The 24,429-nt window shown below is 44.1% G+C and overlaps 2 protein-coding genes across 2 annotated transcripts; both read right to left on the bottom strand.

The window, feature by feature from the left end:
- Window positions 1–716: 716 nt before the first annotated feature.
- On the bottom strand, window positions 717–15,120 carry LOC120323593 (hydrocephalus-inducing protein homolog; the record flags this gene model as incomplete). Its single annotated transcript, XM_039383044.1, has 9 exons — window positions 14,934–15,120; window positions 9,694–9,796; window positions 9,182–9,304; window positions 8,005–8,127; window positions 6,838–6,957; window positions 4,880–5,014; window positions 4,058–4,272; window positions 1,420–1,547; window positions 717–918 (listed from the first exon to the last, which is right to left on the bottom strand). Coding segments are annotated over exons 3-9 (998 nt in total), but the record flags the coding sequence as incomplete, so codon positions are not given.
- Window positions 15,121–15,537: 417 nt separating this feature from the next.
- LOC114000434 (hypoxanthine-guanine phosphoribosyltransferase-like) lies at window positions 15,538–23,482 on the bottom strand. The gene is made up of 9 exons (XM_027744740.2): window positions 23,429–23,482; window positions 20,132–20,238; window positions 19,560–19,743; window positions 19,137–19,199; window positions 18,632–18,649; window positions 18,363–18,445; window positions 17,345–17,391; window positions 16,546–16,622; window positions 15,538–15,666 (listed from the first exon to the last, which is right to left on the bottom strand). Exons 1-9 carry the CDS (start codon window positions 23,444–23,446, stop codon window positions 15,616–15,618), a joined length of 648 nt encoding a protein of 215 aa, XP_027600541.1. The 5' UTR covers window positions 23,447–23,482; the 3' UTR covers window positions 15,538–15,615.
- Window positions 23,483–24,429: the final 947 nt, after the last annotated feature.

Raw genomic sequence — 24,429 nt, 5'->3', positions numbered from 1 at the left:
AGTGCAAGAAGCGGAGTCACAAATAGGACGATTGATTTAGGGGGCGCTCGCCTTGGAGGACCCCCAGAGTGGACCCCTGACAACCACTGAACTAAGACCTGAGCATGTGGAATGGCAAAACTACTCCCACTCTCGCCTCTCATGCTAATGAGGGACTGTATAGAAGTAACTCACATAAATGGCCAGGAGACAGAGGAGCTAACTAAAAAAATAAACCTTTATTCTAATAAAAGGGAGAGTTCACTCAACAAACCTCAGTGAGGTCTCTCAACTCAGTGGAGGCTGCAGCTTCTTTTATCCCCTTTGCCTGGAGCACAGGTCCCTCCCTGTTTGGCTGGGATACTCTGGAGTTACAGGCTTCCCAGCAGGCCTACTGTGTGTCCCCCATTATGTGCTGATTAGGTGGCTCTGGAGGTCACTGACATTGTTCAAGGTGAGGCCACAGCACTTCAAAATGGAGGACATGGCCACATGATCCTCCCATGCTGCTGGTTGGTCCCCCTGTCTCTGGGCAAACTGCACCTCTCCCGAACTGACAACTGAACAACCAGCAACTTTGTTGGCTCTTTACTGCGAGCTGTGACTGCCCTGCAAACTTTGCAGGAACACCTACTTGTTCCTAATACCCTAAAGCACTCAAGAGCACAAGCAGCCCCTGAGCCCATATGTTAGTTTTACCCTTGGGCAGTGCATGTCACCGCATCTTTCAGACCAACCTGATCTTCTGTGGATGCTCCTCTACCTCAGTAGCAAAAGCCTTCCACTGGAACCGGGCTGTGATGTTAGTTCTGTTGTGGATGAGCATGGTTCTTTGGCTTGACAGCGTGAGATAAGTCTTGTCAAATTCCAAAGAGTACTTCTCCAGCCCGATGTTGAAGTCCTTAGCTTTTCCATGAAGCCTGGTGTGGGTATCTTCATCTGGAACAAAGCAAAGAGGAGTCTGTGCTCAGCTCACTCGCTGATGGAATTAATTACAAGGACCAGAGCAAACCACAGGTAAATCTCATCCCTGTTTGAGGGCATCCACTTTATCAACCCCCTAAACACTAACTAGTTTTCACTTTTCTTTGTGGTAAAGCTGGGATGGGGCAGTGCTGCTGGAGGGGGAATTCAGGTGGCTGGGACAGTGGGGAGTTGGTAGAGGACTGGGGTGGGGGTGCAGGATGGAGAACACCATGCTGACACCAGGGTTCCCCCCAGGGATGGACCAGCACACAGCAACACACCACATCCAGAACAGGGACAGACTCAGCCTTGGCCCCTTCTTTGCTCACTTCTGAGCACTGAAACACACAGAGGCTTGAAATGAACAGTTCTACAAGTAGTTTGCAGAGCAAGTCTAACGTTATTCTGCTTAGAAAGGGTTCTGCTGTTTTGAAGGATGCAGGGTGAGTGCACCGTGCAGTGCCCAGCACTCACCAACTATGTCGCAGTGCACTGCCAGGGATGTGGAATGATGCCCAATCTCCCTTGGGTGATATTCCACTGTCACTTGCATGGCTTCACCAATGTCGAGGGTTCCCGTGGCTGGACTGACAGTGAAAGGGCTGCAAGACCAAGAGAGAGATCAGGACTCTTGGGGGAGGTTTGGGGATATTTGCAGTCTAGTTCACTTCAGCTGACTTGTGCAAGCAAGGAGCAAAGCAACCAGTCAGCAGAAGACAGACAGAACACACAGCATCAGAAACAGCTACCGACTCTCTTCTGAGGAGATGCAGCCCGCAGAAAATCCTGTTGGATAAAATGAACTCATCTCCCCCATACTCTGCATGGAGGCTCAAGGGTCTGACTGCCAACAATCCCATCAGAGAGTGGTTTGGGAAGAGCACAGAGAGGGTTAAGAGCTATTTGCATACACAACTTGACACTGACTGCCTCAGAAATTTCTCTTTTTCAATCCCCTATTCAAGAAATGCAAACGGCAGGGCACTACCTGTCCTGTGACATTACAGCCTAGGAATCAACAGGGAGAATAAAGTCTTCCTTGAAGACCAGAGAATAATGAGTTTAATTTGCAGTGTGGTTGTGTGGGGTTGTTTTTCCCCTTGTAAACATCCTGGTTTAGCCCAAGAAAGGGCACGTTTTATCAGCATTTCAATGAAAGTTGCTCGAAGAAAAGGAGCAATGAAAACTGAATGAGTGCAACTGCAAATTGGAGCAATACAGTGACATGGAAACAATACCCAAAAGGAGGGTCCCGTTTACAGCCTGAAGGATTCAATCCCAGCTAAATGAAGTGCCATTAAGAGCAGCACAGCAAGGGAGCTGAACAGGAGGTTTCTGTGTATTCACCAGCCATGCAGTCTGGGATTCTGGAGTGTCATCAGCCTGGTAACTCTTTGCTTGGCCCACCAGAGAAACAAGGAAAATAATTAGGTAAATGTGGGTGCAGTTTGGATTTAACAGGAGCAATTTGGCTTTGTCACCAGGTAAACAGCTCTTGCCTGACAGACACAAAAATCAGTGCTTTAATGCTTCGGGATAGCTCAGGTGAAAGGTGCTTCTGCCCAGTGGCTGCTGGGCTTTGTGCTCTTTGTACAGCCCCACTGAGAAAACAAAAGTTTAGTGCTTTGCTGATGGTTAATTTGTCACCTTAAAAACATTTCCTGGGGAATCTGATGATTATTAGAGAATGCAACACAAAAAAAATAAATAAGAAGAACAACTGGAGCCGTGTGCAAGCTGAACTTTGTTCCTCTCAGTGGTGACAGCTGATGGAATTGCTGCTCTTTCTGCTTCTTAAGGAGCTATTGCTGCAATTAGGGGCCTGACCCGGGCCCATTACCACCAGTGAGAACATCACTACTGGCTAATGGAGAAGCCTTGGGCCAGCAATGTTTTTGTGCTGGGCCTGAGACTTTGGAGAGAGAGGAGGAAAGACAAGGTCCCACCAGCCCCAGAGCTGGATTACTCTCCGTGCCCCTGCATCTGCCCCGATGGGGGTGCCAGGACTGCTGCAGGGCTCTGCTGGGGCTCAGGGGTTCGTTGCCTGGCCTGGGAAAGGCATGGAATTTTTTTCCTGTTCTTTTGCCAGAAATTTTTCTAGAACAGAGAAGCTACTACTTAAGGGGAATCCCTGGCAACTCTTCAGCACTACCTTCCCTCCCGTTCCCTTCCTACTCCTGCCCCATGTCCATATACTCCTGCCCTCAGATGGCTGGATGGGGAATGAGACTCCTGGCGCTGACTTCAGGGGATGCCTGAGAAAGAAGGTGTTTTCCTATTTTCAAATTCTCAGAAGAGGATCCAGCCAAGTTCAGGACTAAGAACTCAAGTGCAAATCAGTCCCTGCATCTCTGACATTTTCACATATTCCCCAAATTGCTCCTGTTTCTTATACACCTGTGCATATGCCTATAGGTAGATGGTAGATCAACAGGTATGAGAGGACCTTGAAGAAAGTTCCCAAGGAAGAATGAATGACAGTTTGACAAAAATTTAACCAAAAACAAAATAAGTTGAAAAAAAAAGCAGAAACATGGGAACTTCAGAGTATTTTAAAAGAAATCTGAATGAAAGGTGGGGGACACTTAATTAGAATAAAATGCTTCTATTCAAATACTAAATGATCTGCTTGAAAATTTATACTGGCTTTCAAAGGTTCTTCGTGAAACAGGAGAGATGACTGATGCCCTCAGCTGACAAGGGAAATCAGATCGGCTTTGACTAACAGGAACGGCACAGGCTGTTCACATCAGCTCACGTTGGGCATCTGATGAGGGGCCCCCTGATGTGCCACACGCTCGAGGCCTCCTGGAGAATGGGTTTATTTGGCTGACACTGGGAGGCAGCCATTTCAGAAGGTGTTGGTGCTCAGGAGGGTGCAGACCAACTACTAACGTGTTCCAGCAGTCCCTAGGAAATCTGGGAGAGACAAAGCTCAGGGCTTGCATCCTGCTTAAAACACTAGAAGCAACAGCAGGCCCCACATGTCCTGCCCACTTCCAGCTGTGGCTGCAGTGCAGCAGCTCGGATGCTCTGGTTCCTTTGGGATACTCTTTCCCAACTCTGCCATCACCCAAAGGTGTTTTGCACTAAGACAGGTGAGCTGCTTTACCTCTCAGTGCTGAGGCTGTAAGAGGCTTCCAGGTTCCCGGTGTTGCGAACCAGCAGAGTCTTCTGGGTGCTGTGGTTGACTGGACACGATGAGAAGTCCAGCTGGTCGGGGAAGTCCAAGATTGGGCGGGCACCAATGGCCCGGATTGGTACAGTGAACTTTTCCCTTTCGCAGATGCAGACAAGCTCGTGGAAATGGTCTTGCAGGAAAAGAGACTGGCAAAGCACAAGGCATTGAGTGCCATCCTCATGGCAGAAGAAAAAGTGCTGTTTTCTATGAGCCTTTGTGGGCATGAATTTACCTCTTCCACCCCAAAAATGACCACTAATTCATACTAATAAAGGCTGGAGAACAGAGCACGTGAAAAAGCATCATTTTTGCTCCATTCCAAAGGGGAAGAATAAAGCTCTCTGGATCTTTTTGTTCCTCTGGTATTTTCCATAATTAAACCCCCTCCAGTGAGCCTAGAGATGGCTAAACATCAACACCCCTCCCTGTCATTTCCCTGCTGTTCCATGTACCTCTTCCCTTGTGAACATTCAAGAATAGGTGTGGAGGGAAAGCAAAGCCCTCTAGGCCCAGCTGCAGGGACTGGCAGCACCATGCTGTGCCAAGGTGTTTAACCACTGCAAGGACTGGCAGCACCATGCTGTGCCAAGGTGTTTAACCACTGCAGGGACTGGCAGCACCATGCTGTGCCAAGGTGTGACCAGCTCCAGGCTGCCTGCCCCCAGCCCAGAGCTGACCTCACAGCACGGGGTGGGCTATAACCAGTGTGCAACAAACGCTGTAGCTTTAGAGAGAATGTTCCTCCAAACTCACCTTGCTCCCCTCAGGGATGAAAAGGATCTTTATAGTGCAAAATGAGCCTGCTGGGATCTGATGGCACACACCATTGGGGCCGACCAACTTGAAATAAGGTGAGCTGTCCATGGTGACCCTCACCAGCCGAGTAACCTGCAGGAAAGACACAAAATGGTGATTTTGCCACTTGTGGAAACCTGAGGAGACCTGGGTGTGCCCTGGTGACAGCCTTCCTTGACCATTTTCCCAAAGGACTTTTAGCTCTGGAGGTACAAGCAGAGGATACACAAGGGTGAACTTGAATCCCTTCTGCCTGGGCAAAGCAGCTCGGCCAGAGGCAGTAGGGCAGTGCCTGCTGGGAAGGAAGGTCAGGCACCAGCAGTATGGAGATAGAACACCTGAATCAAGTCATCCTCATTTTCAACAAGCCCAGAGAATCTGCTTGCTTCTGCCTGCACACAGCCATGCAGCCCTGTTCCAGAGGGAGAATGTGCTACCTGAAGGCCAACCAGCACATTATCCTGGGGGAAGGAAGAAATTCCCTTCGAACAGACTGAGTTACAGTGGGGAAGTCCAGCTGTGGGGAGATAGTCATATGGGCACACCAGCAAGAGGAGACCAGACACTTGGCCTTCCTGGGAAACTGAAAAGGAGGAACACAGCACGACAAAGAGACAAGCCCCAACACAATGAGATGGCAAAGAGAATTTAAATGGGCTGTAAAGGAGCAAGGGAGAAGCACAAGACACTGCCAGGAAAGGCTGGTGCAGAAGATGAGAGCAGTCAGCTTGCCAGAGTGAGGGAAAGCCAGACGGCCCTGCAGGCTGTGTCTATCAACTCTGGGCTTCCAAGGTATTTTCTGCCTGGAGAAACATGACCAGCACTGACAGTGTGGTTTCATTATTAAAAGACAATCTCAGCTCTCCAGGGGCTCTTGCTGCCTGGTGATTATGGCCAGGCAGCTGCCAGTGCAGGCAAGCCAGAGTGCTGTGCATTCCTGCAGCCACCCTGCTGCCATTTTCTGCCCTCAGGGGAACACAGGCACAGGGACACCAAACGCATTTTCTAGCACACGGGTATTGACCCCTGAGCACCAAATCCCATCTCACAACATCTAAACCAGGTGATTTGGACTCCCTGCTGTCTATTCCCACCAGCTTGCTCTTGGCACAAGAGTCATTTGAGAAACTGTTTCCCTGACTGAAATTCAAAAGGTCTCAGTTTTCCTCTTTACAGTGCAACACAATCGCTGACATTTTTCAGCTTCTTCCTTCTCAGCTTTCTTGGGGAATTGCAAAACAATCACACTTTGTTCAAGTGAAGGTGGAAACCCTCAAGAGCACGTTGCTCTGGACGTGCTGTAGTTCTGGAAAGGCAAAGCAGAGCACCATGTTGCCTTTGGAAAACCTGAGCAGAGCTGACTTAAGCAGGAGTCTGAAGTGGCACCTAAAGGCCTCCTGCTGCTTCTGCTAAATGAGTCCAATTCCAGGGCTCTTTTCAAACATATGTCCTGCAGTGCCACTGCCACTAATTATAACTAATCATCATCACTAATCATGATTCCAGCATAAAGTGGAGAAGACTCAACCCCTGAGCTTTGACTGCCAGCTGCACAGAGGCAGCTCAACAGGCTGAGAGAGGCAGAGATGCCCACCAGGAACCAAGATTAACCAAGGAGCCACAGGACGTGGTGGTGGACACTCGAGGGGAAGCATGAGAGCAGGTGAGAACTGCACAGCCTTCCCATCAATCCAGGGCTTTTAAAGGAAAGAAGCTCCTTTGGGTCAGATACCACCAAGGCACAGCTGAAATCAGGGGAGAATCCTCAGCACGGGAAAATTCCCACCATCCTGCAAATCCAAGGTGGTGAATCTGGATGTGCCACAGCTGACACTTGCTCTGCTGTAAACCATGGGGGTTACACCACTCTCCTCTTCTTCTAGCACAGTGTTAAAGCTCCACATCCCAGCACTTACCTTGCCTCTATTCCTCAGAAGCAAAGGCATTTCACAGACCTTGCCCAGGGGATAATTCTGAAACACCAGCTCGGATGGGTATGGCTCAAGCAAGGTCTTGTTCTGGTCACGTGATGAGAACTGGAGAGGCAAGAGAGAGCAGGGAGAGGTTCAGCTGCTGGGAGGAAGGTTTGTGAATGACACTCCTCTGTGGATCCCCGGTGAAGGACAGGCTCTTGGTGACTTGGTCTGCCCAGCTGCCACTGGGGGAACAGTACCTCACCCACCTCTGCTCTGAGCTGATCAAAAGCTGCTGGACCACACTGAGAAGGCTCAAGCTGAGCAGCTCTTTTGGCAGGAGTTTCTCCAGCTTTCCTTCTCCAAAATGCCAGGCAGCACTTGCCTCCAGCACAGCCCTGTGCTAATGGAGTCCCAGAGCTCTGGGCACTCACTGAGCACTCAAGCAGTAAGTGATACCCAAGAATTTACATCAGACTCCAAAGGAAACAATTTTTGGATGACCTTTACTCTGAGGCAGGGAGACTGAGGCCCACACAACTCCAGACTCTAGAGCTTAGACACCAGTAAGAAGAGAACAGCACCAGAGGAGGTTAAGGCAAAAAGAAAGTACCACAGTAGATAGGAATAGGACAAATAAGGTGAATGCTGGATGAGGATAAGGTTCAGCTCTCTTCTCAGCAGTGCTGGACAACTTGAGTAAGACTGGAGTTGTGTTAAATTGGGAGTAATTACCTCAGGCCCTCAGCCTTCAAAGGCCAGCGCTGCCACTGTGCAGGGAATCCTATGACCCCCAGCATTTGTCAGTGACAACACCAAAGCAAGAGTTGGCTCTTTCAGAGGGACAATAGAAAATGGCAAGCTGGTGCCCTTCTGTCCTGCCCCAGCCTTCCCCCGGTATCGTGCCTTCACCATGGTAGCTAAACTCCAGCAAACCCCACCAGCTTCAGTAGAAATTATTTGTGTTGGCTTAGCACAGATCAGGACTCCAGCATCTCACTAGGAGAAAACGTTTTGCCTTTACCCCAGCAGAAGGAACTCAACCACCACCAGCAGTTTGGAATAACAATAGGACCTGGACACTGAGGTGTTTCAATAAGCTGGAGGCAAGGCACACAGCCTCTTCAAATGTCACATCAAACAGCAAGGAAAAGGGCAGGAAAAGGCTACCTTGCGTTTGGAGTTCTCACTTGTGCCTCGGTGCTGGACAATCTTGGGCAACTTTGTCTCCTGAGGGCTGTCCGGCTTCTTCCTGAACCTGAGCCCCATGTTCCTGATGTCAAAAATGGTGAACTGAAAGGCAAAAAAACCAGCAAGAGCCTCAGAAATGCCCTTGTTCAGAAAGGCTTTTCTTGTTCAAGTGGCTCTGATGAATCATTTGTGATCACAGCCACCAGGACAGTCCTGGAAGTCCTGGAAGTTACCTGCTGAAATATTTAACATCAGAAAACTAATGGTATTGAGCAGAACACACTTGCTCTAACCAGGCGGCTCTGCCTCATTAGCTTCTCCATGATTTGATGTGACACGTGTGGGGATTTCTGCTCTTGGGGCATTTGCGTCCTCTTTACTTTCACTGGATTGAGCCAGTGACCTTTGCAGAGAGTGGCAAACTGCCCTAACTCCATCCCTGCCCAAGGCTCACAACCCCCAGCACGTGAAGATGTCACTGCTGGCTGAGTATGAGAGAAGCAGAAAAGCAGCGTTGTGCCAAGACAAGAGGTGCAGAGCAATAGGTCCATAGTTCTCTCTTTGTAATTAGCACAGGTTTTGTCTCTGTCTGGCCTCACAGTCCCATCCACAGAAGAATATAGAGAGATGTCCTTGACAGAGCCTCAGCACTGGGTCACCTCCAGCCAAGTGAGCTCCAGGCAGCAAAGGGGACGTTTGTGGGTGGGAAGGAGGACTTGCCCCAATTCCACTGCTGCCTGCAGGGCTGGATCTGTGCTCCACACAGGAGATGAGACAGAACAACTGGTTAGGAACCTGTTCCAGGGGGGACCAGCCACCTCTCTCAAGGCTTCAGGCAGCGTTTGAGCTGCCCACCACGTGCCCAGGTGCCTGGAGGGCGGTGTGGTCAGAGAAGCACAGTGACTGTGCCAACCTGACAGAAGGAATTCCTGTGCTTTACATTTGTTTAACTTGGCTCCAGTGACACAGCCAGGCAAGGCTCTGGACTGTCCCTGACACACCATGACAGCCCCTGCCAACAGAAGCACGGCCCTAAGAGCTGGGGAGGGGGTCTGTAGCTTCACGGTGCTGCTGGACAGCAGGAGGGGCTGGGAGAAGAGGGACACGGGAGGAGTTTCCAGCCTTAACACAGCTCCTGGCCACAGCAGGTACTTACAGGCTTGGGCTTCTCAGGCTCTTTCGGCCTTAGAGGACGAGCCAGCGCCTCTCTCTTCAGGAATCTGGGATCCATTCTGAAGGATGTTGTGGGTGGATAAATTGTGGCAGTGTCTCAGCTCACCTGGAAGGAGCAACAATGGAATGCTGAAAATCCAGAATCCCATTCCTGGCAGACCCAAAAGATACAGTGGTGCTGCGAATTTTATATTATTTGAAAGTAGCTAAGTGCTTGTTTGGTATAAGTAAGCCAGAATTGTTAGGCTGGAAGTTGGACTTTATTTGAACTATATGGCTACGTTGTGTAATTCAAAGATGGATCAGAGTGAAATCTGGAGCTAACATTCTGAACATTAATAATAGTTACAAGAGACAAAGCTGTAGCTTAAATATTACTTGAAAATTATTAGCTAGAGTGGACAGCCCATAGCTGGTGGTATAGGAACTGTAACAACCTCCTCTTCTGCAGGCCAACCAAGCCCAACTTCCTCAGCCACTCCTCACAGGACTTACCTCTAGACTCTGCATCAACTGTGTTCCCCCTCCCTGGACCAAGTCCAGGGAGGGAGAATCTTTACTGCAGTGAAGGTCTCAGAACCAGATACAGTACTTTTGCCTGTTGAGAAACAAATGGATTTGATGTGATTATTTCACTGAACTCAAGGGCAACTTTTGATAGCTACCTTTGTACACATAAATATAGATGTTCCCATCTCTGTGCCTGCACGTGTGTGAATTGATCATGGTCTATGTAATAAGCAACAGAGTGAACCTTGCCATCAAACTTTGCTAGGTCACTGAGGAGACACCATTAAAGGGACGTGAGCCCTTAGAAACACAACATATGGGGGAGCAGGACCACGTCAGACTTTATCCTAGTGGCAGTTCTTCTCCAGCATCCTTATCCTACAAGAAGCTAAGGGTAAACAATCACCAGCCTGACAACCACCTCTCTCTGTTTGTGTCGTACAAAGTCGGTGTGCAAGAAAGGGCAAGAAGAGAAGACAACTCCAGAAAGTGGGTCTCAAGCACTAGAAACACAAGAACAGACACTGTCTTATGGACACCAGGACATGCTGCAGCAAGAGCTAGGATTTAAAGCTGGAAATTACCATCTAATGGGGAATGGAACATTAATCTGGATTTCAGTGATTTATTACTTGGTCTTGAGAATAACTGGGTTGTGGGAGCCCAAACCCAGCTTTCAGCAAAGGAAAACAAGGCTGGCAAACATCTCGTGATTCAAGAAGTTTGGACCCTTGTCCAGAGACCTGTTGATGTGCAAACCGGAGATATAAACCTGGCTCCAAGAAGAATTAAGAAAGGACTTTTTGGGATGATTGTTAAAACTATGTCTAAATCCCTGTAGTCCCTCTCTCCCCCATGTAATCCTACTAGAAGAAAAATTAACTATTTGGAAACTGCAGTAAAAACTTGTGTAATTCCCTATTTAACATAGGTTGTCCCCTTCATTAACATGTCCAAACGCAGATGCCTTTAAAACAGTGTTCAATAAACTATTCCAGTTCCCCCATACTGGGATCGTGTCTGGCTTTTATTTTTCAGACTGCCACTAATGTTGCCACAACTGTGGGGCTGAGAACCTTCTAACATTTAGAAGATTCGTCAGCCATCGGCTGGCTGGACCAAGGGAAGCAGCACTCCTTGTGTTTCGGTGGTGTGTGCGTAGTCAGAACTGAAAGAAGGCGGAAGATGTGCACGGAAACTTGTCCTCAGCGGGCGGGAACTGCTGAAGTGAGCTGACTACGAACTCCAGATTGGGTAATTATCTTTAAAGACTTTGTAACAATAAGTAGGGTACAATGGGGACTCAAATATCTTCTGAAAAAACCCCACATTTATTTAATTTTAAAACGCGAGCTTAAGCAGCATAGCGCGAAAATTGGCGAACAGCCCTTGCAGAACCTGTTGCTGTGGGCCCAGCGTCACATGTCAGAACTGAACGTTACCGACCTTCTTGATATGTGCTTGTGGGACCCGGCAACCGCCCGAAAAAACCTCAGCAGTCGCTGCCCGGGACGGGCCCCAGCCCCTGAGCGGAGCGCACAAGCACACTGCAGCCCGACACACGCTGCCCGGAGAGAGCCGTGTGAGACAGAACCACGGCCACCGCCGCTGCGGCCACCCCGGGCAGGGTCGGGGTGCGAGCCAGCGCCAGCGAACTGCCGCCTTGTCTCAGCAAGCTCCTGTATCGCCGCCCGCTACCGCTCTCAGCAGCAGCAGCCAAGCAGCGGCCAGAGGCACGGGTCCAACACCCTGGAGCAGGTCCCTGAGAGGGGGGCACCACCTCCGGCGCCCCAGCAAACGAGATCGAGAGACCCGCGCCGGCGGAAGCAGCAGCGGGACCCGAGCGGGATCCGCTCAGAAGGCAGGAAGGACCCGAAAGAGGCACCGGGAAAGACAAACACAAGCAGAGCACGAGGTGTGCAAAAACCGGGGCTATGGGGCGTGAGCGGAGGAGAGGATCCCACAGAATCCCCGAGGGGCTCCGGGAAAGGTCCGAGGGAGGAAAGAGCCCGAGCGGGACCAGCGGCGAAGGAGGGAGCGAGCGGAAGCCCAGCGGCAACAGCACGAGAGAAACCCGGGAACAGGGACCCCAGAGACAAACGGAGTGGGGCAGACACAAAGCTGCCGACTTCAGCAGTAGTCAAAGCAGCAAAACCCCCCTTCCTTGTTTTTTTTCCTTTTTCTTTGCAGCCTTGTGAGAAATAAAGAATCGGTTTTATTACAAGCAAATATAAGGCGTATCGCGGAGTTGTAAGACGCCGGATTCAGCCCGGAACCGGTGTCAGGGAAACATGCGGACGGGAATAAGGAACTGTAAAATTACTATTAGTAAAGAAACCCCTTATGCCACATGGCTGATCCTGAGAGACGTCATACTGCTGGACACTCCACCTCCTAGCACGACACAGAGGGAAACGCCTCTTCTATGACGTAAACAGAGTTGAACCTTAAGAATGTTTAATAAGCGGGACTTTTGAATTGGAAGGGGTGTTCCTGGGAATCCTGTATGCCTAGGACACCCGACACGTGTTGTAATTTTTCCTTTTCGTTTTATTCCTTTTGTTTTGCAAGCTTTTGCCGTTTTTCTAAATTTAATAAAATGAGATTTTTCTCACAGCCTGAACTTAGAACTGGTCTTTTTTTGCAAACCTTTTTGTTTATTAACCTGTTTCAGTTTCACAGTGTGAGTGAGGCGAACAAAACGCTACCAATGGAGAGATTGTCCCCCCGCGCAAAAACAAATAAACAAACAAAGAAAAAAAACCGGGAAAAGCGAAGGAAAGCAAAGAACCTTTGCTGAATGAAGATACCCTTCCATAACTAATAGCCAAAATTGTTTTAAAATGTATGCATAGCTGTATTTTTGAAAATTTTTAAGTTTTTGCAATAACAATTTTCCTTAAGTCCAAAAGCCAAATTAACACAGAAAGACATATATTTGCCTTAAAAATAGAAGAAGTATATATTTTATCCTTGAACTATAGGAATGTTTATATGTATTTAAAATTTAAATTGAACATGAAGCAAAATATGTTTTTACAGGTTATACTATCATCAAAACAGAAAACATATATTACTAATCTGAGGGTGAGAAACAAAAAATACCAATTTCTCAGTTCATAACCAAAAGACACTGTAAAATGAAACCCAAAGGTATGTTTGTATGATGTGTGTTCGATGGCCATCGAGTATGAATGTGTAAATGTATGCATGCGTGTGAATACGTAATAATTAATATGTTCTGATTTATACACAAATGCACATTACCTCACACATGCACAAACACCCTTAGATAAAAACCAGAAAACATATCACCCTGAGTTGAACAGAATTTCACTTGCAGAAATGTTTTAGGTTAAACAAAAGTTTTCAAAACCAAACACTAAAAAACACTTTCAGGTAAAAATCAGGAGCACACGAAGTGTCATCAAGTCATCAAGTTATTAAGTTTGGTTCAAAATCAATTGCTTATAAGTCAATAGGATCTTTAGAAGATAGCTTAAATAAAGTTTTATAAAAGTAATTTCTAATAAGAAATAATGGAAATAAGTTGTTTAAACAAGTTTTATATTAATCCAGGGTTATTTAATTTAGCGTTGTTGGGAATTTTTTCTTCTCACATGTTTACTTTTCTACATCCAGAAATGTTTGATAGTCTTTTTGATTGGTTAAATGTTTTTAATGTTAGTGCGAAGTTTAAGAAAATAATTTATGTAGCAATATGCAGAATGCCTTAAAAGAGCTGTGATTCCTCCACATGCCTTTATAATGCCAAACCTTGTGGCCCAAACTATTCTGACACACAATGCCTTTGCATAATCATACTTTCCATCTCACGTATATAAAAGACTGTACATTGCCTTGAAAAAGGAGCCTCCTTGCTAAAATTAATTTCACTTGTGGTATTAAAAGTAAGACTGCAATGTTTCTTGTTAGATCCATTTAAGAATACCTTTGCTTCTAAAATGCAGCTATAAAATCTGTTATTCACTCTGAACCGATACATCAAAGCATTGATAAGTTGAAGAAAGAAAATAGTAATCAAAGCTTACATTACATGTTTAGTTAGCATGATAAATTTAATACTCTAGTTAAAGAAAACATTTATGGTAATATTTGTATTTCCTTGTATTTTGTCTTGCATTAGCAAACGTTTGATCAAAGTTTTTTCCAAGTTTTTTGTTTTTTAGAAAAATAAAAAAAAAGAAGGGGCAGATGTGGGAGCCCAAACCCAGCTTTCAGCAAAGGAAAACAAGGCTGACAAACATCTCGTGATTCAAGAAGTTTGGACCCTTGTCCAGAGACCTGTTGATGTGCAAACCGGAGATATAAACCTGGCTCCAAGAAGAATTAAGAGAGGACTTTTTGGGATGATTGTTAAAACTATGTCTAAATCCCTGTAATCCCTCTCTCCCCCATGTAATCCTACTAGAAGAAAAATTAACTATTTGGAAACTGCAGAAAAAACTTGTGTAATTCCCTAATTAACATAGGTTGTCCCCTTCATTAACATGTCCAAATGCAGATGCCTTTAAAACAGTGTTCTCGTGTTCAATAAACTATTCCAGTTCCCCCATACTGGGATCGTGTCTGGCTTTTATTTTTCAGACTGCCACTCTGGGTTACTTGTACCAGTTTTCTAACTGCAGTTTCATTCACTTCAAATGAAGCCTGTCCATCATGCCCACACTGCTGTTCACAGAGGGCTTCCACTCTCCACGCCCCCATCCAGGCTAGCAGCTTCCCCTACCCTCTAGCCCTGGCGTGATGTTCTTCCATAGCCCCACGGTTCCACTTCCATGAAGCCTACAGGGATCTGCCTGCCAGACTCAGGGGAAGGAGCAGAACTGAGAAATCAGCCCCATCTCTCTCCAGGGACAGGACAAAGCACAGCTCCAGCCCACCACCACTGTGTCATGGGGAGAGATCTTCATCTTCCCCAGAGGCAGACAGCCCTTTACCCAGCCCACAAGTTAAGGGAGGATCTTAATTCCCCCTCTGCTCCAGGCTCAGGGCACAGACAGCTCTGGCCCCTCAGCTTTGTGTTCAGAGCACAAATGGCCTGAGCTTGGGCAGAGGAACCAGCTGTGCCAGGACACAGCAGCTGAGGCCACCTAGGGAAGCAATGAAGAAATATGGCCAGGGCTGGGGAACAATTCGTGACTGTCTCAGGAAACCCGGGTCTATCACAACAGGGTGTCAACCTTAACATTGTCAAGCTTTACCTTCCAGTAAAGGACACGAGTGATCTTCAAAGACAATTCTCTGCAAGGGCTCAGTTGGTGAAGAGCCCGGTCAGTCTTTGCCTTTCGGCAAACTGTAAGACTGACTTTTTGGAGAGTCAATCTCTCCAAAAATTCGCTTGGCGAAGCGTTGAATGTCGCTGCCTGACAGAGCTCAGGCCGCAGGGAACAGGGTAGGATGAGAGGGAACAGGGAACTGAGGGTGTCGCGGCGCCAGCACCAACGCAACAGTCGCTGTCACAGTGTTCCCGTTGCCAGGCAACGGATGGAAGCTGGAAGGGAGCTGTGAGGGGCTGTGTGGGGGCTGTGCAGTTTATATACAACAGAAATAATGTGCTATTTAATATACTAAATTAAAACCCAAACCTCTTGATATGCACTTGTACATGCCATGGCTAAACAGGTTCCAGGTTCCTGCCTGGTTCCAGCAGAATACCTGAATATCTGGTTTATGGCCAGTGTTCTGTTCAGGTTTCACTGAAATTTGAACAAACTTCATTCACCTTTAGCTGTTTTACATAATCACTCTAGGAAATAATACATTGACTAGTATGTTTAGAAAATGTTGTAGTTCTTCAGTGAAAAAAAGTACAATTAGTAGGTCACTTCTTGCTTGCCCACACAGTTGTTCACGTCTCTGAACTGTTGTTCCAGAAGACTGATGTTATGACATCCTATATTTCTCTTTGGCATTCTCTTTCAGAATACAGATATGCTGAAGAAAAAAAAAAGTACAGCTTTAGTCAATCTTTACTTTCAAAGGAAATTCAAGAAAGATTTTCAGTCACATTACTAGAATTGTAAGGAAAACACCCCAGAGCCATTTTTGTCACAAGTTTCCTACTTGCGGTAAAGTTGTGATGTTAATATTCTTTCCAAGCTCACCTGTAACATATAAATTTATATATTTTGTAGAAGTCAGGTTTGTTCAATTCTTTTATGCTCCTTCAGGCTGCAATAGCACAAATTGTTTATGTCTTTAACAGAACTGCTTTGTCTCAGTAATCAAACTTTCAAGTGAAAAACTTTTCCACTTAACTAGATTTAAGAAAGTACTTTTGAAAACAAAAGCAGGAAAAAAAGATCAGTTCTTTTTATCAGCTAATGCTGACTCAGTGCAGCCCAAGGAGGCTGTAATGGAACAAAGGAAGAAATATCTTGATGAACACATTACACAGTGTAGGGAAAACCTTCACTTACAGTCCACACACAGTCGTCTTAAAGACTTGACTAGAAAAGAGTAACATAGGATTGCACTAAGAGAGACAATCAAATGAATGTCAAATTACAAGTTATTTCCTTTGCAGATGTGGTCAGTAGACTGTGTGCTGCTCACCATCCTGGGGGATTTAAAATGTGGTACACCACAGATGGGCCATGGGACTTGTGGAGTAGAGTCATTAAAAGATAAGGCACGAAGAAGTTCTTATGCATTTACATTGAATTACCAGCTTGGCACCTTAAAAATTATTTGTGCTTTTAACAGAAGTTTCTAGTCAGATTTGAGGGTTTTATAGTTGTTGAGAAGCTCTAAGTGGATATTCTTGCTGGTTACCTGTGGTAGCTTTCATACCTAACATATGCATATACTTACATTTAGATCTCTGAAGTATTCGTTATAGTCAAGGGCATATCCAACCACAAATTTATCTGGAATTTCAAAGCCTATATCTGTAAGAAAGTACAATTCTTTTTATACTCGGGTGGTGTAAATAGTTTTTAAGTACACAGTTTGTATTGAACTCATGCTTGAACTAAGCACAATTGCTGACAAATGTCATGCTTTCGGGGTACTGAGCACAATTCCTTAAGAATCAGCTGTAAACTGACAACAGAGGTTAGAATATAAACCATTCCCATCAGTTAGTAATACAGTTAAAGTGCTAACAGAATGCATTTTATGAACAAAATAATTGTTTAAAACCTAGTTATGAAGTAGTCCTGAAAGAGGAGACAAGGAGTGAGATTTTACTTGTGTGAAAGTAGTTGCACTGCGACTCAATAGGACTTTTCAGTTTGAAAAAAAGGCAAGTTAAATACAGAGTCAAAACAATTGCCCTCTGGGGTCAAAGTCAAACGATACACAGCTAGGGTTGGATTCTGTTTCTGGTATCTAAATAGTTAAAATTATATTTAATTATTTTATTTATTGATTTTTAAAATTAATTTTTTTATCAAATAGCTTATCCTGTGCTCAGGCCAGCCAGGGGGATACAATGAAGTGGTCATGAGGTCTCAGGGTGAAGTAACTGTTCATCAGTTCACTAGGTTTCATGTATTTTCCACCTATTTCTCTTGGCCTTCCTGAAATTTATATGCCAGTTGTCAGACAGACCACATGAAGTGAAATTATGAGACTGTATTTTGGGTAACCAGAAAAACACAATACTTACAGTCTGGCCTGTAACCTGGGCTTTGACATGTCCTTTTAACAAGCAGGCTGTAAGGCAGAGCAGAGAAGGTAGAAGCTGTAAACTTCACTTCTCCCACCCCTCCCCTTAGGCTTCTACAATCATGCAGTTAAATTAAAACAGGGAGATTACTGTAATAGAAAAAGGTACTTTTCAGCTTTATAATGGAGGGAGAAGGAAAGGTTCTAATCTAGGTTTGTTCTGGAGGTCCAAATGGCTCTGTGGTTTTAAATTCAGGTCCTTTCAGTTCCATATCCCAGATCGTTATCCTTCCATGTATCAGTGCCTCAGCAAACTAGAATAGCACACAGAGGGAAGCACATTCAAGTGGAAGGTAAAGATTTTAGTGGGGAGGGAGGGAGAAGGGGACAAGCTGTGCAATGTCACTCCAGTTTCTTCCACAAAGTCATATCCATTCTTGGTTTTCCTGTGCCCTTTGGAAGAAACTGAGAACCTCCAGGACAGTCACTAGAAGGAGAATAACCAGCACATAAAACAAGAAGTATAGTGATCACTTGATAGACACAGGAATATTCCCCAAAAATTCATTTCAGAGATCTACTAAAAACTGATGTATAATGCTACTTAAAGTAATCTTGCAAGATTCTGGAAACTTGTATTACTGACAATTTTAAGATGTTGTCATTCGTGTATTGAGGCAACTGATGTGGTTATAGAAAACGGATGGAAGAGAATAATTTACTTCAAACAGGAGGAAGTAGGCAAGAGGGAATCCATCAGATTTTATGGGCTACAGAGAAAGAGCCAGAAAACCTTTTTAAAAATTTTAACAGTGAAGGTGGTAGTGCATGGGTAAGTTTCCCAGTTTAATAAACACCTAGTTTTTCAGCAGTTGGATAAGGATTGCATCCTGCATTTACTTCTTCTCCCCCCAAACTTCAAACCAAACCAACACCCACCAGCATGCATTGCCTATTCACCCAAATGATTTTGTTATATCAATACAATAACAATACATACAGTGGCCATGTTATTATACCTTACAACTTTAACCATCCTTGGTTTCTTGTCTTTTATTTTTGAAAGTAGTGCTTTCATTGTTCTACCCGTCTCAATAATGTCCTGAAAGAGATTAAAGAAATAAACTGTCCTTTGAGTCTGAAAGGAAAACCAGACTGTCAGTGGATTAATTTAGAGCATAAAACCCTGGCAGCCCAGTGACATTGTTTTATATGCAATATGTACTAAGTTGCAGAAAGGGGAGAAAAACATCCATGTCATTCCCCACCCCCTCCAACCTTTACTTACCTCTACTACTAACACGTTCTGGGAGAGATCACGTAGGGAGAGAAAAGAGAGAAAAGAAAATATTTACATGGCAACATTCAGTAAATTATATGTCCAGGAAAAGCACACTACAAACTTTAGTTATTAGGAAGTTGCAATTGATTTTCAAAGGAGCTTGTTGCTTAACTGACATTACTTTAGTGCTTTCTGAAGAGTCTTTCTGTAAGTATTTATGGAAACTTAAAACATAGTGAGTCAAGTTGTATCTATTATTCTATGTATAGCACTAGTATTCTAGAGCCATCCTGATGAGTCAGTTTGGTATTGTTCATTTCTAGGGGCTGTGGGATAAATTGTGGATCCACTGAGGTCAGTGGGAATTACTCACTATTTCAAAGTCCAGCATTTTAAATCAGTGTCAAGTGGCTGTAAGTATGCAGTACCAAAATCTTAATAAAGATGAACTTCCTGAAAGATAAACAAGAACAGTTCTTTCCCTTTAAAAGGTAAAGATGCTAGTTCATACCTTCCCATTTAGTGTAGACAGTTCCTCGCCAACAAAACTGATTTTTCCTGTGGGTGAATCATTCTAGAAAGAGAAAGAAGAGAGGGAAGTCACATAAAACAGGTTAAACAGTGTTATCCTGTATGTATGTATGAATGGTGTGCTGCTCTTGCTTTTTGCAAGAGGAGGATGTTGGATCCCTGCTGTGGCTTTGTCATGTTGATTCATTCTGCTGTATGTTTGTTGAAGTGAATGTATAACATCCATCTGTTCATTGGGGCAGTTCAGTAAATCAGTTCCTTTTCAGTGTGTAATCAGTTGAATTGCTTTGAACAGAATATATGCATAAACTCAATTTTTGTGGAGTTTTCATGTATACTACCAGCATTTAGAATGTCAATCTATGCAGAGAGTCAATTTTCCAAAGAAAAGAAAATTTCTTACACAGTAGCTTTTTATTCTAACAAAATCCACAGTAATAGGCACAGATTTGTCACCATTTTGATTTAGTGCTTTTATATGGTCCAGCAAATCAGCAAAGAATTTATAGCCTCCTTTAAGGACACAGAGTGCAACAATGTCATGACTTCCCATGTCTTGCATGATATCTCTAGCCAAGCGTTCTGTCCTGGGAGATAAAAAAAAAAGAAAACACACTCTGTAAAGTGTTTTGTATATCACACTTGTTTGTCCATATATTAAGCAGTGTCCAAGTTAAAATTCTGATCTTGCTGTTAGGTTTTTATAACTAGCAAGTTGTGACCACAGGAAGAAATACCTAATCCACTTGACATATTGTTGGTTTCATCCATAAATCTAAACATTACAGGATAGACGGGTTTGGAGATATTTGAGGTACTATGGAAATTTAACTGGTGTTGTAGAGGAATCTTTTCCATAACCCTCTCCTGTATTAAACTCTAGAACAGAAGTGTTAGAGTGTTAGAGCTGCAGAGTTTCTCATGGGCTGCACAGGGAAATTATCATTGACTTCACTTTGCTCTTTCCTCTCATACCTGTCCAGGATAAGTCCATGAGGAATGAAGACTCTTTCTAAATCTTCTTCATAATGCTTAGGAATGCAAAATAGATTTTTGTTGTAGCCACTTTGTTCATCTCGTATCTGCAAGTGAAAGGTAAATAGCTCTAAGAGTAGCAACAGAGTCATACAGGAAAAAGCTTTCCAGTCTGATAATGTAAAGAAAGAATTCCCCCCACCCAATAGTGTCACAATAGAAATATTTCTGAGAGTTTTTGATCTTTCTGATAGAACAATTCACAATCTGATAACTTAGGAGCTAGTGTGCTTGTCTGAGTTGTGACTGGATAGACAACTACTTTGCCCCAGTCATTGTAAGAGAAATTCTCGGCCATCATCAACCCATTAAAAAACCCCAGCCAAAACAGTAGCAACCCCCCCTTGTATTCCATTTCCCCTTCTGCAGAGCACAGTAGCTTGATTGTGTGGTAGACAAGCAAAAATTAAAATTTAAGGCAAGTAGATTGGGATTATAGGCCAGCAGGTTACTTTGGGGTGATGCACTACCTCGACTATCATTTTCCATTGTGTAAAAGAGAAAATTCTGCCTCCTAGGAGTGAATTCACAGCTGAACGTTTGACATACCAACCACCAGAGGACAGGGGAGATGACTCACCCCAAAGGAGAAGGTTTGAGATGGCAGTGGGAAGAGGAGAAGCTGCAGAGGGAGCCCATAGGTGGGAAGCAGAGACCTGCTGAGCTGCAGCTCAGCTCATTGTGCTGTTTGCCCTGTGAGCAGAGATCCTCAGCATGGCTGGGGACAGGCCATGGCTGCTTCCCACCCATTAGGGCTTTAACCCTTTTGACACCAAGATTTAGAATTACAGTTCTTTATTCAACATACTCGTTCCACCAGGCTGTTGCACCCAGAGGTGTCCTCCTAGAAGCTACACATTCTCCATTTTGGGCTTCTTTTCTGGCCCCAAACAGATCTGTCTTTGGATTCAAGACCTTAGTGGATGCTTTGTTCATTTATAATGTGGTGGTACAAAAGCAGGCAAGAAAAAAATATATAATGAGGTAGAAGGAAATGTGAAAACGGGGGCTAATATGTTTGAGAAATAAGTCCAGAAAAAATCAAATTAGTGAGATTTTGTCACATCTAATATTGCCCTGCTATTGTTAAAAATACAGAACTGACTGAAAGAAACATTGAAAGCTGGCTCAAAGTTTCACTAGTGCGAAATAGGTTATGTACACACCAATCACATTCCACAGAACTCAGTACAGTGCTTTGCTAATAGCACAGAGCTGTGGACCAGGCAGTGATAGCATGAAGTATTGATAACAAGTTAACACCTGCAAACTCTTTAGAAAGATGAATTGTTTTTAATTCTCCTTTTTTTGGCATAGCAGAGATGAGTACTTAGGAAGAAAAGAAAAATGGACTGTAGGGAACAGTAGGAGGTTATTACTTGCAAAACTCACAGCAGCCAAAAATGAGATAAGCAATTACTGCCATTTATTTTAAGTTGGCCATGAATAGCTTACTGCGTTTAAAGATAAAGCTTGAGACAGGTGTTAAAGATTTCAGAGAACAGATTATTGTATTACAAGGCAATGCATAAAGAATCTCACCCTGGCTGGACTAACTGTATTCTGCAAATACTCAGAACTGATAGGCCCTAATGGTCCAAGATACACACACAGAATAACCTCACAGCTGAGCCCTGGTTGAGTGGCAGCAGTACTATTTTGCCTGGTTTAGCCACTATTTTCTTCGTGGCTAAAGTCAGCAAAGTAAAAGCTTAGGTGAAGGACTGTTTTTAAATTAGGTTTATTCGTGCCTTATTGATCTTGGGAGAGGCTCTGGCAGTGACACTGGTATGAATGTGGGTCAGCCTAGACAATGGCATGCACAGCAGCTTCAGTGCAGTGCAGAGCTGCTCATTGTTTGAGTGTTGGATTAGCCCAGCTGGACAGCTTGAAAAGGGGTAATTTCTGCCTGTGTGAGGTTGCCAGTGGTGAATACACAGGCAGGGTATGGGGTTCTGTCAACAAGAGTCAATGACAATAGGAATTCATTAGAAGCATCGGTACAATAACAGTGTTTATTTGAGATGACAGGAACACCGAAGCAGGATTTTCATTTGGAGTTCCAAAAAAGCACCTTTAAGGGTAGTCACTGACATGATGAACAGTTTAAAAAGTTCTGTTTGTTTTATTCTTGGATTTTGGTTTGTTCTAATTTTTTCCCAATATCTCCATCTTTCTTGCATTCTGCATAACTGCAGCTAAAATGCAATGACAATGTTCCCTGTGAGTGGAACAGTTTCTTTTGCCCAATCATGATACTGACTGCAGTGTTTAATGGACTTCAGCTTTACCATTTGCTTTTGCATTTACAAATTGGGCTTTCATCTGCACAGCAAGTTAAAGATCAGCCTCCTTGACAGTAAGTTCAGCTTCCTGCTGCACTTGATGAGAGGCATCACAACTGGCTCAGCTCAAGTGAGGGAGGGGCTTTGTCCATGTTAATGTACCTATGGAATAAAGCTAATCTTGAAGCTTACAGGTGTGCACAGTCATCACTGTTTAGAGCTCCTCCAGCAGTGCACCTTCGTACCTTTTATTTGGTTAACAACTGCGCTTCTTGAGGGTATTTTGTGCAAACAATATCTGTTACATTAATACTTTGTTTGCTGCTTTGTGTGAAGACTTTTTTAAGGTCTGATGGAAGGTTCAAGAACAGAACCTTAAGGATTGCATCAGTTTGAGCACCACATCACCATAGCAACCTGCTGCATACACCCGATAGGCTCATAAAACCATTTGTATGGTGGCACATGCTAAATAATACAGCAGCAGCCCATAATAATAAAGCAGTCGGCTAAACTATCATACAAAGTAATTAAATTTTTAAATCATGAGTTTATAACTTGAGAAATTAGTTGTTTAATTTAGTTTCAGTGTCATCTGTTGTTCAGTTACTGTAGGTTTCTGAGTTTAAGGGGGAAAAACCCAACAAAATGAACTACAGCAATTTTGTACAGTAAAGAGATTTTATAAGTAAGTATTGTTTCATCAGCACAGAATGAAAGAATATGAATACAGGTATATTAAAGTCAAACAAATAATGTCACAAGTTTGTAAAAAAGTGAGTCTATTAAATACTTCTGTTCTGAAATCCAGTTTTTCTCCTGTAAGAACTGAGGCCTTTCACGAGTTACTATTTCTAATGTTCTACTATTTTTGCTGAAGCTGACCTCCTTCCCCCCACCCAAAGCTCCCTTCAAGCAAAACAGCAAACATGAGGGTATTATTCTTTCTTACCTGCAGTCCATGAGCCATAACCTCACTTTGAATGCTGCTCTCGTGGAATGAGTTGGTGTTCTTACTGCGGTTTGGCTTGCTCTGTTTTCATCTTGCAGGCAGATCAAGACCTGCTTCTAAAAGGTCAAATTTGCCATCTTTCCTGCAGGAAGCATTACTTCCTTCTATTAACGCACTGACATCACAATCCCAGCTTCTTACCTAATCTGATTAACCAGAAATAAAATAGGCTTGAGCCCTGCTGGAACCAATTGGAGTAAAGGTATGGGGAACGAGGGAGATGCAAAATGAAGCTCATGAATCAAATGAGTGGGAAGGACTAGTTAGAGCAGTCAATTTTTAATTGAAAATGCACATCAGATATCTGGCTGTAGGAGGTGGTAATTTAGTGGTGTATATGTAGAAGGTAAGTTTGTATACCAGTTTCTTACACAGTATTTGAACATCCATTGTTGTGACAAAGTCCATGTCTTTTTAAAATTATTGTCCTAACTTGCTGTCAGAAAATGTCAGTCAGAGATAAAGCAGAATAAACAAAGCCATAATTTTAAAAAGGACTTGAAGCAGAGCTCTGCAGCTGTTGAGACTCTGTGAACCCTGCCTGACATTCTTCCAGATCATCCTTTCATAAAATGAGAGGGTGATAGTTCCAATAATATGCTTCACATCATTTAAAATCAAATGGCACTGACATTCACTGTAATCTGATTAGTTTACCAAACTGCACTATTATCTGGGATTAACACGAAAGTCTTAAATTTCTAAAAATTAATCCTACTAACAAAATGAGCTAAAGCCAGCTTGCATATAACATATTATAGAATGTTCTTACCAGACTGGGTACATTTTATTAATTCAATGATTTTAGTGTTGTCTTGGGGAGAGGGCACGGTAATTAATGAAAGTATACTTTTCTCGTTTCTTTGTAGTCTTACAGTTGCTCTTCAGATTGTGGCTGGTAATACTTGAGATAATGTCATTCCAGTGGATTAATGGGCATA

Source organism: Pipra filicauda, unplaced genomic scaffold (assembly GCF_003945595.2).
Source record: "Pipra filicauda isolate LSUMZ 115617 unplaced genomic scaffold, ASM394559v2 scaffold296_size2174093_pilon, whole genome shotgun sequence".
In the NCBI taxonomy this organism is placed as follows: Eukaryota; Metazoa; Chordata; class Aves; order Passeriformes; family Pipridae; genus Pipra; species Pipra filicauda.
Note: the sequence above shows the minus strand (reverse complement) of the source record. Positions and strands in the feature narration are given on the sequence as shown.

Excerpts from the sequence above, each read along its gene's own strand:
- LOC114000434 (XM_027744740.2), bottom strand. Across the intron at positions 19,200-19,559 it reads TTAGAATAAAAAGCTACTGT|AATGATTCACCCACAGGAAA; the intron begins GTAAGAAATTTT and ends TTCTCTTTCTAG. Across the intron at positions 16,623-17,344 it reads CCCAGGTTACAGGCCAGACT|ATATAGGCTTTGAAATTCCA; the intron begins GTAAGTATTGTG and ends ACTTTCTTACAG.